The sequence below is a fragment of the Panulirus ornatus genome, chromosome 2, assembly GCF_036320965.1.
Source record: "Panulirus ornatus isolate Po-2019 chromosome 2, ASM3632096v1, whole genome shotgun sequence".
In the NCBI taxonomy this organism is placed as follows: Eukaryota; Metazoa; Arthropoda; class Malacostraca; order Decapoda; family Palinuridae; genus Panulirus; species Panulirus ornatus.
Window position 1 is genome coordinate 33,603,638 of NC_092225.1, and position 16,364 is coordinate 33,620,001.

The 16,364-nt window shown below is 41.6% G+C and overlaps 1 protein-coding gene across 1 annotated transcript in view; it reads right to left on the reverse strand.

The window, feature by feature from the left end:
- The window catches only part of LOC139756078 (uncharacterized), a 226,996-nt gene that overhangs the window by 53,588 nt on the left and 157,044 nt on the right, over positions 1-16,364 (reverse strand). Inside the window, exon 4 of the mRNA XM_071675125.1 lies at positions 3,703-3,726. Coding sequence (XP_071531226.1) covers positions 3,703-3,726 — 24 coding nt within the window. The remainder of the gene's footprint in view (positions 1-3,702; positions 3,727-16,364) is intronic.

Sequence of the window (16,364 nt, forward strand, 5' to 3'; positions counted from 1 at the left end):
ACTGCCCAGAAATTATCGTCCAGTCAGCTTAACATCTGTAGTTGGTATACTAACGGAAACCATCATTCTGAGTAAGACTGTAAACAACTTAAAGGACCAACACTTAATAAATAACTCTCAGCAAGGTTTTCAATGAAAAAGTTCACATTTGACAAATATACTTGATTTCTTTAAAAATACAATCAACATGTATGATTATAGTAAAGCAGTTGATGTCATCTATGATTTTCAAAAAGCATTCGATAATCTTACATTAAACTTTTTGCTGTATTGAATGTCATTCACTAATAATGTGTGCAGGTGTGTGTGTGTGTGTGTGTGTGTGTGTGTGTGTGTGTGTGTGTGTGTGTGTGTGTGTGTGTGTGTTCCCTTACATTAAAACAAAACTATAAAAATTTTTGAAATTACTACACTAGTTGCGCAAGCCAGACCAAGTGTTCTCTGGTCAGTTAGGTTATGGCAACACTGCTAAAAAACATTTTCCTACCTCATCTTGGTCAATTTTTGATGCTGAAAGAGTTAGTGTCCATAAAATCACTCCACATGATTGTAAGACAGATCATCATCACCAAGTATTTCAGGATCATCTTCTACCAGGACCTCTACATCTAGCTAAAAGCTTCACAAATTCATAAAAACTTTCAAAAATTAGCTTCAGTGGTATGGCTGCAGGAAGAGTGACTGCAGGGAAATAGTATCATGCACTGTTGCATCAGCTATCACCTAAGTTTGGCCCAGGCTTTGAAACTGGAGCATGAAACTTTATGAGCAAATATACATTTTGAGGCGTCACAGCTCGCATACATATCCACCTGGATTTGTTAAGGACCAGTCTTGTACCTGAGGTAGGCCTTCTAATAGCTAAATATAAAACAACTCCCCTTTCTCTTCAGAAAGTCAAAGACAACATGAAAAATACTTTAGCCTCTGTGCCCTAACAAAGCAGCAATCACCTCTGGGTAAGAAATCTATTTCTGAGCAATTATCTCCACATCTGAGGCAGCTATCTGAACTGTGCCATCTCTAATATCAGTTTTTCAAAACAAATGTCCTAATACAGAACAAAATTCATGAGATGTTATGTATGATCAACAACACATGCTAAGGTACTTGTATATAAGCTGAAGCCTCCTCAACTGAAAAGTTAAACAAACCTGTTTAGAAGCAATAATCTACCCCAAAGTGAACTTCTATTATGAACCAAGCCCAATTTTTCTGCATCAACCCCCTAATGCTTAGCTAAGGGCTTCATTCCAACCCTCAAAATTTATGCTTCTCAGGTTGTTTAAAATAAATTTATCACAATTTCAAATACATTCTATAACAATGACATACTGTCGAAAGACTGAATCAAAGAATGTGAAGCATATCGGGTAAAACATGGAAAGGTCTGTGAGCCTGGTTGTGAATAGGGAGCCTTTCACCCTCTTGCATGTTTAGGCCACAATCGCTCAAAATATTTTTCACTCCATCCTTCCACCTCCAATTTGGTCTCCCACTTCTCATTCCCTCCACCTCTGACACATATATCCTCTTGGTCAATCTTTCCTCACTCATTCTCTCCATGTGACCAACCCATTTCAAAACACCCTCTTCTGCTCTCTCAACCACACTCTTTTTATTACCACACATCTCTCTTACTCAATCAAACCACCTCACACCACATATTGTCCTCAAACATCTCATTTCCAGCACATCTACCCTCCTCCACACAACTCTATCTATAGCCCACTCCTTGCAACCATATAACAATGTTGGAACCACCCCACCACACATGAAATGACACCCCCCTCCTCCCGCATGTGCGTGAGTAGCGCTAGGAAAAGACAACAAAGACCACATTCGTTCAAACTCAATCTCTAGCTGTTATGTATAATGCACCGAAACCACAGCTCCCTTTCCACATCCAGGCCCCACAAAACTTTCCATGGTTTACCCCAGACGTTTCACATGCCCTGGTTCAATCCATGGACAGCACATCCACCCCGGTATACCACATCGTTCCAATTCACTCTATTCCTTGCACGCCTTTTACCCTCCTGCATATTCAGGCCCCGATCATTCAAAATCTTTTTCACTCCATCTTTCCATCTCCAATTTGGTCTCCCACTTCTCGCTCCCTCCACCTCTGATACATATATCCTCTTTGTCAATCTTTCCTCACTCATTCTCTCCATGTGACCAAACCATTTCAAAACACCCTCTTCTGCTCTCACAACCACACTCTTTTTATTACCAAACATCTCTCTTACCCTTTCATTACTTACTCGATCAAACCACCTCACACCACACAGTGTCCTCAAACATCTCATTCCCAGCACATCCACCCTCCTCCGCACAACTCTATCTATAGCCCACACCTCGCAACCATATAACATTGCTGGAACCACTATTCCTTCAAACATACCCATTTTTGCTTTTCAAGGTAACATTCTTGACTTCCACACATTTTTCAACGCTCCCAGAACTTTCGCCCCCTCCCCTCCTCCAGTTTTTCTCCATTTAAACTTACCTCCCAATTGACTTGTCCCTCAACCCTACTGTACCTAATAACCTTGCTCTTATTCATATTAACTCTCAGCTTTCTTCTTTCACTTTACCAAACTCAGTCACTAGCTTCTGCAGTTTCTCACCCGAATCAGCCACCAGCACTGTATCATCAGCGAACAACAACTGACTCACTTCCCAAGCTCTCTCATCCACAACAGACTGCATACTTGCCCCTCTTTCCAAAACTCTTGCATTCACCTTCCTAACAATCCAATCCATAAACAAATTAAACAACCATGGAGACATCACGCACTCCTGCCGCAAACCAACAGTCACTGAGAACCAATCACTTTCCTCTCTTCCTACATGTACACATGCCTTATATCCTCGATAAAAACTTTTCACTGCCTCTAACAACTTACCTCCCACACCATATATTCTTAATACCTTCCACAGAGCATCTCTATCATCTCTATATGATTATTTGAATTTCAAAAAAAATATTACAAAAAGCTTCTCCATCAAACTTTGATGGAACCCTTAGGTTCCAGAGGGTCAAGTTTGAAAATCCTGGTATACATCATCACCACTGCAATGGTGTATTTGCTGATGGTAAATACCACCACCACAACAATAATGTACTTACTGATGATATACACCACCACTACAGTAATGGTGCACTTATCATTGGAGTACACCACCGCCAACACAGTAATGGTGTACTTACAAATGGTACACTACCACTAAAGCAATGACTTTAAAAAGAGTAATAGATTCTTTTTTTTGGACAGCCATTCTAAAACTATCTAGCACACTATGCAATGTTGTACTTACTGAGGGTATATACCACCAATTGTGTACTTCCTGATGGTACACACCATCACCACATCAAAGGCATACTTACTGATGGTATACCACCATAGCAATGGTGTACTCATTGATGGTACCCTACCACCACAGCAATGGTGTGCTTACTAACAGTATACACTACCACCACAGCAATGTTGTATTTACTGATGGTAAACACCACCAACACAGAGCAATGATGTACTGACTGATAGTATAGATTACCACCATAGCAATGGTAACTACATAATCTCAGCAATGAGCTGCAGACAAGGAGTAATGTTTGCATACAGCTGTTAGTATACTGCAAACCATTACAAACACTAAATGTACTACAAACAGAAAGTTAGAGTACTCCTAACTTACCTGCTCTGGTACTTGCATATGTCCCTGAAAAAAATGGATATGGCTGTAAGTATCAAGCAATACATGCAGACAAACAGCACAAAATGAGCAAGCCTTGATGTTCACAGCTCTTGCAGGTTAATGTTGCAAACTACAAAGCATCAAAGTACCGCTCATACTGGCATCAAAATGTGAGCTCAGAATCAATGCACATACATAAACAAAATGAATATGAAAGCTTTCTAGCAAAAATCTAAGTTTAAATCAACCCTATAATTCCAAACTGAAGGTAATAAAAACGGGAAAATCATTTTGATAGTATCTGTATTCTAATGATCATTAATAATGGACAAAAATATTCCCTATCTTCAAGACAATACTATAGTTATATCTTTATTTTGGAAGTTGTAATTTAGCAAAAATTTGTACATGAAATTTACAGCAATAAAATTCAAGAGTGAGTGACAAATAAAGAGAAATTAACACATAACACTGCTCTGTAGGGTAAATTTATGTTGTAAATGAATCACCATGTACACTTAGACTTCTAAATCCCCTTAAAATTTACTAAGACCCTTTACACAGTTTACCTAGAAGTGCATGTGGAGTAAGATATACATAAATCATTATGCATAAATCAAATGGAGAATTTTTTTATTCTTCATAAATGGTGAAATGACTTTAAAATGCTTAATAGATTTTTTTTTTTTGCACAGCCATTCTAAAACTATCTAGCACACTATGCTAGTGTTGAAGTAAGCAGGATAAAGCCAGAAGTCACATGACCATAATAATACAAATGTTGCTCCTCATTTTTATGACTATTCACAAGTAAATACATTGTACAGTGTGCAAACTCAGCTGCTCACCCACTTCATTTGATCTAACTTTGGCTGTCACAGGCAGTATGGAACATGCAGTATATTATCTGTGATGACCTGTCTCAAGTCATTTAAGATTACTTCTTTCCTCTAAAAGCTAACCTGTGAGATTCTCATCTTCCTTTCATAATTCTCTTTTCCTATCAGCTTTCTACCTTTAAGAGTCAAGTCTGCAAACACCTGTGGAAAACTGATCAATTTCTATATTCTTTTCCTCTGGTGTAACCTGACTGTACCTGCATGAGGTTACACTTCAAATGAAGATACAGGGTGTACCACTTTAATATGGCAACCTTGGGACTTGGCCATTGCTAGATCACAGAAAATGCCGGAAAACAGAAATTGACCTCCTTTAAAGGCCCTAGGGTGAACACACATCAATCAATTACCATCAGCTTGGTTTTATGTATTCCTGCAGCATTGCATCAGCCAAAAATTGTTACCTTATCTTATATTAAACAACCATGGAGACATCACACACCCCTGCCGCAAACCTACATTCACTGAGAACCAATCACTTTCCTCTCTTCCTACACGTACACATGCCTTACATCCTCGATAAAAACTTTTCACTGCTTCTAACAACTTGCCTCCCACACCATATATTCTTAATACCTTCCACAGAGCATCTCTATCAACTCTATCATATGCCTCCTCCAGATCCATAAATGCTACATACAAATCCATTTGCTTTTCTAAGTATTTCTTTATGGATGGGGTTGTTAGGGAGGTGAATGCAAGAGTTTTGGAAAGAGGGGCAAGTATGAAGTCTGTTGGGGATGAGAGAGCTTGGGAAGTGAGTCAGTCGTTGTTCGCTGATGATATAGCGCTGGTGGCTGATTCATGTGAGAAACTGCAGAAGCTGGTGACTGAGTTTGGTAAAGTGTGTGAAAGAAGAAAGTTAAGAGTAAATGTGAATAAGAGCAAGGTTATTAGGTACAGTAGGGTTGAGGGTCAAGTCAATTGGGAGGTGAGTTTGAATGGAGAAAAACTGGAGGAAGTGAAGTGTTTTAGATATCTGGGAGTGGATCTGGCAGCGGATGGAACCATGGAAGCAGAAGTGGATCATAGGGTGGGGGAGGGGGCGAAAATTCTGGGAGCCTTGAAGAATGTGTGGAAGTCGAGAACATTATCTCGGAAAGCAAAAATGGGTATATTTGAAGGAATAGTGGTTCCAACAATGTTGTATGGTTGCGAGGTGTGGGCTATCGATAGAGTTGTGCGCAGGAGGATGGATGTGCTGGAAATGAGATGTTTGAGGACAATGTGTGGTGTGAGGTGGTTTGATCGAGTAAGTAACGTAAGGGTAAGAGAGATGTGTGGAAGTAAAAAGAGCGTGGTTGAGAGAGCAGAAGAGGGTGTTTTGAAATGGTTTGGGCACATGGAGAGAATGAGTGAGGAAAGATTGACCAAGAGGATATATGTGTCGGAGGTGGAGGGAACGAGGAGAAGAGGGAGACCAAATTGGAGGTGGAAAGATGGAGTGAAAAAGATTTTGTGTGATCGGGGCCTGAACATGCAGGAGGGTGAAAGGAGGGCAAGGAATAGAGTGAATTGGAGCGATGTGGTATACCGGGGTTGATGTGCTGTCAGTGGATTGAATCGGGGCATGTGAAGCGTTTGGGGTAAACCATGGAAAGCTGTGTAGGTATGTATATTTGCATGTGTGGACGTATGTATATACATGTGTATGGGGGTGGGTTGGGCCATTTTTTTCGTCTGTTTCCTTGCACTACCTCGCAAACGCGGGAGACCGGCAAAAAAAAAAAAAAAAAAAAAAAAAAAATCTCTGGAATCATTACTCCTAAATGGAGACTCCTCAGTTTCTTGGGCAAGGGTTTTTTGTGGCATACATAACCAATAACCAATACAGGGCAGATTTGTCAGCATCACACACTTGTTCTGGGGCTATAAGAAATTATCAGGAATGTTAATTAGCTTGGCTGCAGTGAAAGCAGATTTTGGCATCTTAGTGCTGGCAACAACACTTCCCTAGTGGCAAATCCACACACTAATCGCAACAGATTTAATACTTGCTGCACCATGGGAGTTTCCAGACCACAGAATGTCAGATTAGGGAGTTACAACCTGTACCTCTGGCAAAGCTGTTTCACTGAGAGTACAGTCTTGTCACAGAACGTCTTACTCCATAGATGTACACAATTCCCTAATACTGGAATAGCCCCGCATCTGGAAAGATATCCATGGTAACACCAGGGTCCTGATTGTTGTGTGGCCATCGGCAACTCAAGGGCGGGCCATTTTGATACCTGCTTCTTTCCGTACATATCAAGGCTTTCGATCTCTCTACCTTCTCATGCCTTTCCCAATCCCTGTGACCTGGTACATTTCAAGACAAGTCTTTCACATCCTCAAAAATTTGTAAATACTTTCCCTTGTCTTTTTTTTTCTGATTCATAACTCACTTTATTCTGATTAAGGCTCAGCCTTGATGTTGACTTATGTCCATGACCGGAGCCTTGAACTTAAAAAAAATACTGTAAGTAAATAAATTCCTTTTCTCTTGCTCTATCTCCTTTCATCTGAGATGGCACTAATTGGGGCATTTTCCCCATACCATGGTGGTCACTATAAAATTATCATCCTTATGTAATCTTAAATGGATATTTAAGGAAACAGACGATAGAATGGCCCAACCCACCCACATACACATGTATACACATATACGTCCACACATGCAAATATACATACCTATACATCTCAACGTATACATATATATACACACACAGACATATATATATTTATACACATGTACATAATTCATACTGTCTGCCTTTATTCATTCCCATTGCCACCTCGCCACACATGTAATAACAACCCCCTCCCCCCTCATGTGTGCTAGGTAGTGCTAGGAAAAAACAAAGGCCCCATTCGTTCACACTAGGTCTCTAGCTGTCATGCAATAATGCACCGAAACCACAGCTCCCTTTCGACATCCAGGCCCCACACAACTTTCCATGGTTTACCCCAGACGCTTCACATGCCCTGGTTCAATCCACTGACAGCACGTCGGACCCTGGTATACCACATCATTCCAATTACTCTATTCCTTGCATGCCTTTCACCCTCCTGCATGTTCAGGCCCCGATCACTCAAAATCTTTTTCACTCCAACTCTCCACCTCCAATTTGGTTTCCCACTTCTTGTTCCCTCCACCTCTGACACATATATCCTCTTTGTCAATCTTTCCTCACTCATTCTCTCCATGTAACCAAACCATTTCAAAACACCCTCTTCTCCTCTCTCAACCACACTCTTTTTATTACCACACATCTCTCTTACCCTTACATTACTTACTCAATCAAACCACCTCACACCACATATTGTCCTCAAACATCTCATTTCCAGCACATCAACCCTCCTCCGCACAACTCTATCCATAGCCCACGCCTCGCAATCATACAACATTGTTGGAACCACTATTCCTTCAAACATACCCATTTTTGCTTTCCGAGATAATGTTTTTGACTTCCACACACTCTTCAATGCTCCCAGAATTTTCAACCCCTCCCCCACCCTATGATTCACTTCCGCTTCCATGGTTCCATCCGCTGCCAAATCCACTCTCAGATATCTAAAACACTTCACTTCCTCCAGGTTTTCTCCATTCAAACTTACCTCCCAATTGACTTGACCCTCAACCCTACTGTCCCTAATAACCTTGCTCTTATTCACATTTACTCTCAACTTTCTTCTTTCACACACTTTACCAAACTCAGTCAACAGCTTCTGCAGTTTCTCACATGAATCAGCCACCAGCACTGTATCATCAGCAAACAACAACTTACTCACTTCCCAAGCTCTCTCATCCACAACAGACTGCATACTTGCCCCTCTTTCCAAAACTCTTGCATTCACCTCCCTAACAATCCAATCCATAAACAAATTAAACAACAATGGAGACATCACGCAACCCTGCCGCAAACCAACAGTCAATGAGAACCAATCACTTTTCTCTCTTCCTTCACGTACACATGCCTTACATCCTCGATAAGAACTTTTCACTGCCTCTAACAACTTACCTCCCACACCATATATTCTTAATACCTTCCACAGAGCATCTCTATCAACTCTATCATATGCCTTCTCCAGATCCATAAATGTAACATACAAATCCATTTGCTTTTCTAAGTATTTCTCACATACATTCTTCAAAGCAAACACCTGACCCACACATCCTCTACCACTTCTGAAACCACACTGCTCTTCCCAATCTGATGCTCTGTACATGCCTTCACCCTCTCAATCAATATCCTCCCATGTAATTTCCCAGGAATACTCAACAGACTTATACCTCTGTAATTTAAGCACTCACCTTTGTCCCCTTTGCTTTTGTACAATGGCACTATGCAGGCATTCTGCCAATCCTCAGGCACCTCACCATGAGTCATACATACATTAAATAACCTTACCAACCAGTCAACAATACAGTCACCCCCTTTTTTAATAAATTCCACAGCAATACCATCCAACCCCGCTGCCTTGCCGGCTTTCATCTTCCGCAAAGCTTTTACTACCTCTTCTCCGTTTACCAAATCATTTTCCCTAACCCTCTTACTTTGCATACCACCGCGACCAAAACACCCTATATCTGCCACTCTATCATCAAACACATTCAACAAACCTTCAAAATACTCACTCCATCTCCTTCTCACAGGACCACTACTTGTTATCACCTCCCCATTAGCCCCCTTCACTGAGGTTCCCATTTGTTCCCTTGTCTTACGCACTTTATTTACCTCCTTCCAACACATCTTTTTATTCTCCCTAAAATTTAATGATACTATCTCACTCCAACTCTCATTTGCCCTCTTTTTCACCTCTTGCACCTTTCTCTTGACCTCCTGCCTCTTTCTTTTATACATCTCCTGCTCATTTGCATCATTTCCCTGCAAAAATCGTCCAAATGCGTCTCTCTTCTCTTTCACTAATAATCTTACTTCTTCATCCCACCATTCACTTCCCACGCTTCTCATGCCACAAGCATGGATATGTACACCAAAATCGTTAATGTATTTATAATACACAATTCATCAACTGACATCAAAGTGCAATTCAGCTTAATATTCTATTCAAAAATACCAAATCAGTAACACACTTAAACTGTATATCTATCTTGTGTGAAAAGAACAACTGCCAATATTTCTATGGTATTTACAGGGAAGGAGTGCAAATGATTGGGAGAGATATATGAGAATGTGACAGGAGGTCAAGCGGAAGGTAAAGGGGTTAAAAAAGAGGATAATTGAGAGATGGGGTTAGTGAGTATCAGAAAACTTTTGGAAGGAGATTAATAGTGCGAAAGAGAAAAGAGAACAAACAGGAACATCAGTAAAGGAGGCAAACGGGGGAAATAGTAAAAGATAGTGAGCAGGAGACTGAGTGAGAATTATATTTTGATGGACTGTTGAAGTTGCTTGGTGATAGGGTGGCAGATGTTGGGTGTTTAGGTTGGATTCGTATGTGAACTCAGAGTCATGGAGAGCGGTTTGGTGAAGAGAGAGGCAGCAGAAGCCTTACTTAAAATCAAATGTGGCAAGGCAGCTGAAGTGGATCGTACCGCAGTTGAATTTATTGAGAAAGGGGGAGACTGTGTTGTTGAATGGTTGATCATGACTTTCAATGAAAGTATGAACCATGGTGATGAACCTGAAGAATGGCAGATTGCATGTACAGTGTCATTGTATAAAGGCAAAGGGAATAAAGGTGAGTGTTCAAACTAAAGAGGTATAAGCCTGATGAGTGTACCAGGTAAGCTGTATGGGAGAGTACTAATCGAGGGGGTGCAGGCATGTAAAGAGCATCAGACTGAGAAGGAATAGCTTGGTTTCAAGTGTGGTACAGGATATGTAGATCAGGTGTTTGTTTTAAAGAATGTGTGTGGAAAATAATTACAGAAACAGAAGGAATTATGTGCTGTCAATGGACTGAACCAGGATATGTGAAACGTCTGGGTAAACCATGGAAAGGTTTGTGAGGCCTGGATGTGGAGCTGTGGTTTCGGGGCATTACACATGACAGCTAGAGACTGAATGTGAACGAATGTGGCCTTTTTATCTGTTGTTCTGGTGCTACCTCGCTGAAGCAGGGGGGAGCGATGCTGTTTCCTATGGGGCAGGGTAGCACCAGGAATGGATGAAGGCAAGCAAGTATGAATATGTACATGTTCATATATGTGTATGTTTGTGTATGTACATATATATGTATATGTTAATGTGTATATAAGCATGTATGGGCGTTTATGTATATATACATGTGTATATGTGTGGATGGGCCATTCTTCACCTGTCTCCTAGCGATACCTTGCTGATGCGGGAAACGGCAATCAAGTATAATAAATAAATAAATATTTATAAACCTGGAGAAAGCTTATGATAAGATTGATAGAGATGCCTTGTGGAAGGTCTTACAGATGTACAGAGTAGATGGAATGCTTTCAAAAGCAGAAGTTTTTATCAATAAGTGGGAAGAAAGAAAAGTAAGTGGCTCTAAGTGAAGGTTAGTCTGCGAATGGGGTGGTGAGAGAGAGAGTGTGGGGATTGAAGAAGGGCAAGTATGCAATCTGTGGGGGATGAAGGGGCTCAGAAAGTGAGTCAGTTGTTTTCTGCTGATGATACAGTACTGGTGGCAGACTCGAGTGAAAAACTACAAAAGTTCGTGACTGAGCTTGGAAGTGTGTATAAAAGAAGGCAGTTGAGAGTAAAAGTGAATAAAAGCAAGGTTATCAGGTTTGGGGTTGAGGGATAAGGTTAGTTAAGGTGTAAGTTTGAAGAGAAAAATTGGAAGTGACGTGTTTTAGATACCAGGAAGTGGACATAGCAGAGAATGGAACTAGGATGCGGATGTGAGTCAAAAGATAGGAGAAGTGGTGGCAGTGGTTCTAGGAATGGTGATGAATGGGTGGAAAGAGAGGCCACGTCTTGCAACCATATAACATTGTTGGAACCACTATTCCTTCAAACATACCCATTTTTGCTTTCCGAGATAATGTTCTCGACTTCCACACATTCTTCAAAGCTCCCAGGATTTTCGCCCCCTCCCCCACCCTATGATCCACTTCCGCTTCCATGGTTCCATCTGCTGCCAGATCCACTCCCAGATATCTAAAACACTTTACTTCCTCCAGTTTTTCTCCATTCAAACTTACCTCCCAATTGACTTGACCCTCAACCCTACTGTACCTAATAACCTTGCTCTTATTCACATTTACTCTTAACTTTCTTCTTTCACACACTTTACCAAACTCAGTCACCAGCTTCTGCAGTTTATCACATGAATCAGCCACCAGCGCTGTATCATCAGCGAACAACAACTGACTCACTTCCCAAGCTCTCTCATCCACAACAGACTTCATACTTGCCCCTCTTTCCAAAACTCTTGCATTCACCTCCCTAACAACCCCATCCATAATCAAATTAAATAACCATGGAGACATCACACACCCCTGCCGCAAACCTACATTCACTGAGAACCAATCACTTTCCTCTCTTCCAACATGTACACATGCCTTACATCCTCGATAAAAACTTTTCACTGCTTCTAACAACTTGCCTCCCACACCATATATTCTTAATACCTTCCACAGAGCATCTCTATCAACTCTATCATATGCCTTCTCCAGATCCATAAATGCTACATACAAATCCATTTGCTTTTCTAAGTATTTCTCACATACATTCTTCAAAGCAAACACCTGATCCACACATCCTCTACCACTTCTGAAACCACACTGCTCTTCCTCAATCTGATGCTCTGTACATGCCTTCACCCTCTCAATCAATTCCCTCCCATATAATCTACCAGGAATACTCAACAAACTTATACCTCTGTAATTTGAGCACTCACTCTTATCCCCTTTGCCTTTGTACAATGGCACTATGCACGCATTCCACCAATCCTCAGGCACCTCACCATGAGTCATACATACATTAAATAACCTTACCAACCAGTCAACAATACAGTCACCCCCTTTTTTAATAAATTCCACTGCAATACCATCCAAACCTGCTGCCTTGCCGGCTTTCATCTTCCATAAAGCTTTTACTACCTCTTCTCTATTTACCAAATCATTTTCCCTAACCCTCTCACTTTGCACACCACCTCGACCAAAACACCCTATATCTGCCACTCTGTCATCAAACACATTCAACAAACCTTCAAAATACTCACTCTATCTCCTTCTCACATCACCACTACTTGTTTTCACCTCCCCATTAGCCCCCTTCACTGAAGTTCCTATTTGCTCCCTTGTCTTACGCACTTTATTTACCTCCTTCCAAAACATCTTTTTTATTCTCCCTGAAATTTAATGATACTCTCTCACCCCAACTCTCATTTGCCCTCTTTTTCACCTCTTGCACCTTTCTCTTGACCTCCTGCCTCTTTCTTTTATACCTCTCCCACTGATTTGCATTTTTTCCCTGCAAAAATCGTCCAAATGCCTCTCTCTTCTCTTTCACTAATAATCTTACTTCTTCATCCCACCACTCACTACCTTTTCTAATCAACTCACCTCCCACGCTTCTCATGCCACAAGCATCTTTTGCGCAAGCCATCACTGCTTCCCTAAATACATCCCATTCCTCCCCCACTCCCCTTACCTCCTTTGTTCTCACCTTTTTCCATTCTGTACTCAGTCTCTCCTGGTACTTCCTCACACAAGTCTCCTTACCAAGCTCGCTCACTCTCACCACTCTCTTCACCCCAACATTCTTTCTTCTTTTCTGAAAACCCCCACAAATCTTCACCTTCGCCTCCACAAGATAATGATCAGACATCCCTCCAGTTGCACCTCTCAGCACAGTAACATCCAAATGTCTCTCTTTCGTGCGTCTTTCAATTAACACGTAATCCAGTAACGCTCTGTGGCTATCTCTCCTACTTACATACGTATACTTATGTATATCTCGCTTTTTAAACCAGGTATTCCCAATCACCAGTCCTTTTTCAGCACATAAATCTACTAGCAGTGGAATTTATGAAAAAAGGCAGTGACTGTATTGTTGACTGGTTGGTAAGGTTATTTAATGTATGTATGACTCATGGTGAGGTGCCTGAGGATTGGCGGAATGCTTGCATAGTGCCATTGTGCAAAGGCAAAGGGGATAAGGGTGAGTGCTCAAATTACAGAGGTATAAGTTTGTTGAGTATTCCTAGTAAATTATATGGGAGGGTATTGATTGAGAGGGTGAAGGCATGTACAGAGCATCAGACTGGGGAAGAGCAGTGTGGTTTCAGAAGTGGTAGAGGATCTGTGGATCAGGTGTTTGCTTTGTAGAATGTATGTGAGAAATACTTAGAAAAACAAATGGATTTGTATGTAGCATTCATGGATCTGGAGAAGGCATATGATAGAGTTGATAGAGATGCTCTGTGGAAGGTTTTAAGAATATATGGTGTGGGAGGCAAGTTGTTAGAAGCAGTGAAAAGTTTTTATCGAGGATGTAAGGTATGTGTACGTGTAGGAAGAGAGGAAAGTGATTGGTTCTCAGTGAATGTAGGTTTGCGGCAGGGGTGTGTGATGTCTCCGTGGTTGTTTAATTTGTTTATGGATGGGGTTGTTAGGGAGGTGAATGCAAGAGTTTTGGAAAGAGGGGCAAGTATGCAGTCTGTTGTGGATGAAAGAGCTTGGGAAGTGAGTCAGTTGTTGTTCGCTGATGATACAGCGCTGGTGGCAGATTCATGTAAGAAACTGCAGAAGCTGGTGACTGAGTTTGGTAAAGTGTGTGAAAGAAGAAAGTTAAGAGTAAATGTGAATAAGAGCAAGGTTATTAGGTACAGTAGGGTTGAGGGTCAAGTCAATTGGGAGGTAAGTTTGAATGGAGAAAAACTGGAGGAAGTAAAGTGTTTTAGATATCTGGGAGTGGATCTGGCAGCGGATGGAACCATGGAAGCGAAAGTGAATCATAGGGTGGGGGAGGGGGCGAAAATTCTGGGAGCATTGAAGAATGTTTGGAAGTCGAGAACATTATCTCGGAAAGCAAAAATGGGTATGTTTGAAGGAATAGTGGTTCCAACAATGTTGTATGGTTGCGAGGCGTGGGCTATGGATAGAGTTGTGCGCAGGAGGGTGGATGTGCTGGAAATGAGATGTTTGAGGACAATGTGTGGTGTGAGGTGGTTTGATCGAGTAAGTAATGTAAGGGTGAGAGAGATGTGTGGAAATAAAAAGAGCATGGTTGAGAGAGCAGAAGAGGGTGTTTTGAAATGGTTTGGGCACATGGACAGAATGAGTGAGGAAAGATCGACCAAGAGGATATATGTGTCAGAGGTGGAGGGAACGAGGAGAAGTGAGAGACCAAATTGGAGGTGGAAAGATGGAGTGAAAAAGATTTTGAGTGATCAGGGCCTGAACATGCAGGAGGGTGAAAGGCGGGCAAGGAATAGAGTGAATTGGATCGATGTGGTATACCTGGGGTCGATGTGCTGTGAATGGATTGAATGAGGGCAGGTGAAGCATCTGGGGTAAACCATGGAAAGTTGTGTGGAGCCTGGATGTGGAAAGGGAGCTGTGGTTTCGGGCATTATTACATGACAGCTAGAGACTGAGTGTGAACGAATGGGGCCTTTGTTGTCTTTTCCTAGCGCTACCTCTCACACATGAGGGGGGAGGGGGATGTTATTCCATGTGTGGCAAGGTGGCGATGGGAATGAATGAAGGCAGACAGTGTGAATTGTGTGAATGTGTATATATGTATATGTCTGTGTGTGTGTGTGTGTATATATATGTGTACATTGAGATGTATGGGTATGTATATTTGCATGTGGGGACGTGTATGTATATACATGTGTATGTGGGTGGGTTGGGGTATTTCTTTCGTCTGTTTCCTTGCGCTACCTCGCAAACGTGGGAGACAGCGACAAAGCAAAATAAAAAAAATATAATATATATTTTCTATTTATTTATATAACATTGAGTTTGGTAAAGGGTGTGAAAGAAAAAAGCTAAGAGTAAATGTGAATAAGAGCAAGGTAATTAGGTACAGTAGGGTTGAGGGACAAGTCAATTGGGAGGTAAGTTTGAATGGAGAAAGACTGGAGGAAGTGAAATGTTTTAGATATCTCGGAGTGGATTTGGCAGTGGATGGAACCATGGAAGAGGAAGTGAATTATTTGGTGGGGAAGGGGGCGAAAGTTCTGGAGGCATTGAAAAATGTGTGGAAAGCGAGAACGTTATCTCGGAAAGCAAAAATGGGTATGTTTGAAGGAATAGTGGTTCCCACAATGTTATATGGTTGCGAGGCATGGGCTATAGATAGATGTGTGGTAATAAAAAGAGTGTGGTTGAGAGAGCAGAAGAGGGTGTTTTGAAATGGTTTGGTCACATGGAGAGAATGAGTGAAGAAAGATCGACCAAGAGGATATATGTGTCAGAGATGGAGGCATCAAGGAGAAGTGGGAGACCAAATTGGAGGTGGAAAGATGGACTGAAGGGGATTTTGAGTGATCGGGGCCTGAACATGCAGGAGGGTGAAAGGCGTGCAAGGAATAGAGTGAATTTGAACGATGTGGTATACCGGGGTCGACGTGTTGTCAATGGATTGAACCAGGGCATGTGAAGCATCTGGGGTATACCATGGAAAGTTTTGTGGTGCCTGGATGTGGAAAGGGAGCTGTGGTTTCGGTGCATTATACATGAGAGCTAGACACTGAGTGTGAACGAATGTGGCCTTTGTCGTCTTTTCCTAGTGCTACCTCGCGCACATGAGGGGGGAGGGGGTTGTCACTTTGTGCATGGCAGGGTGGCAATGGGAATGAAAAAGGGCAAAGAGTATGAATTAT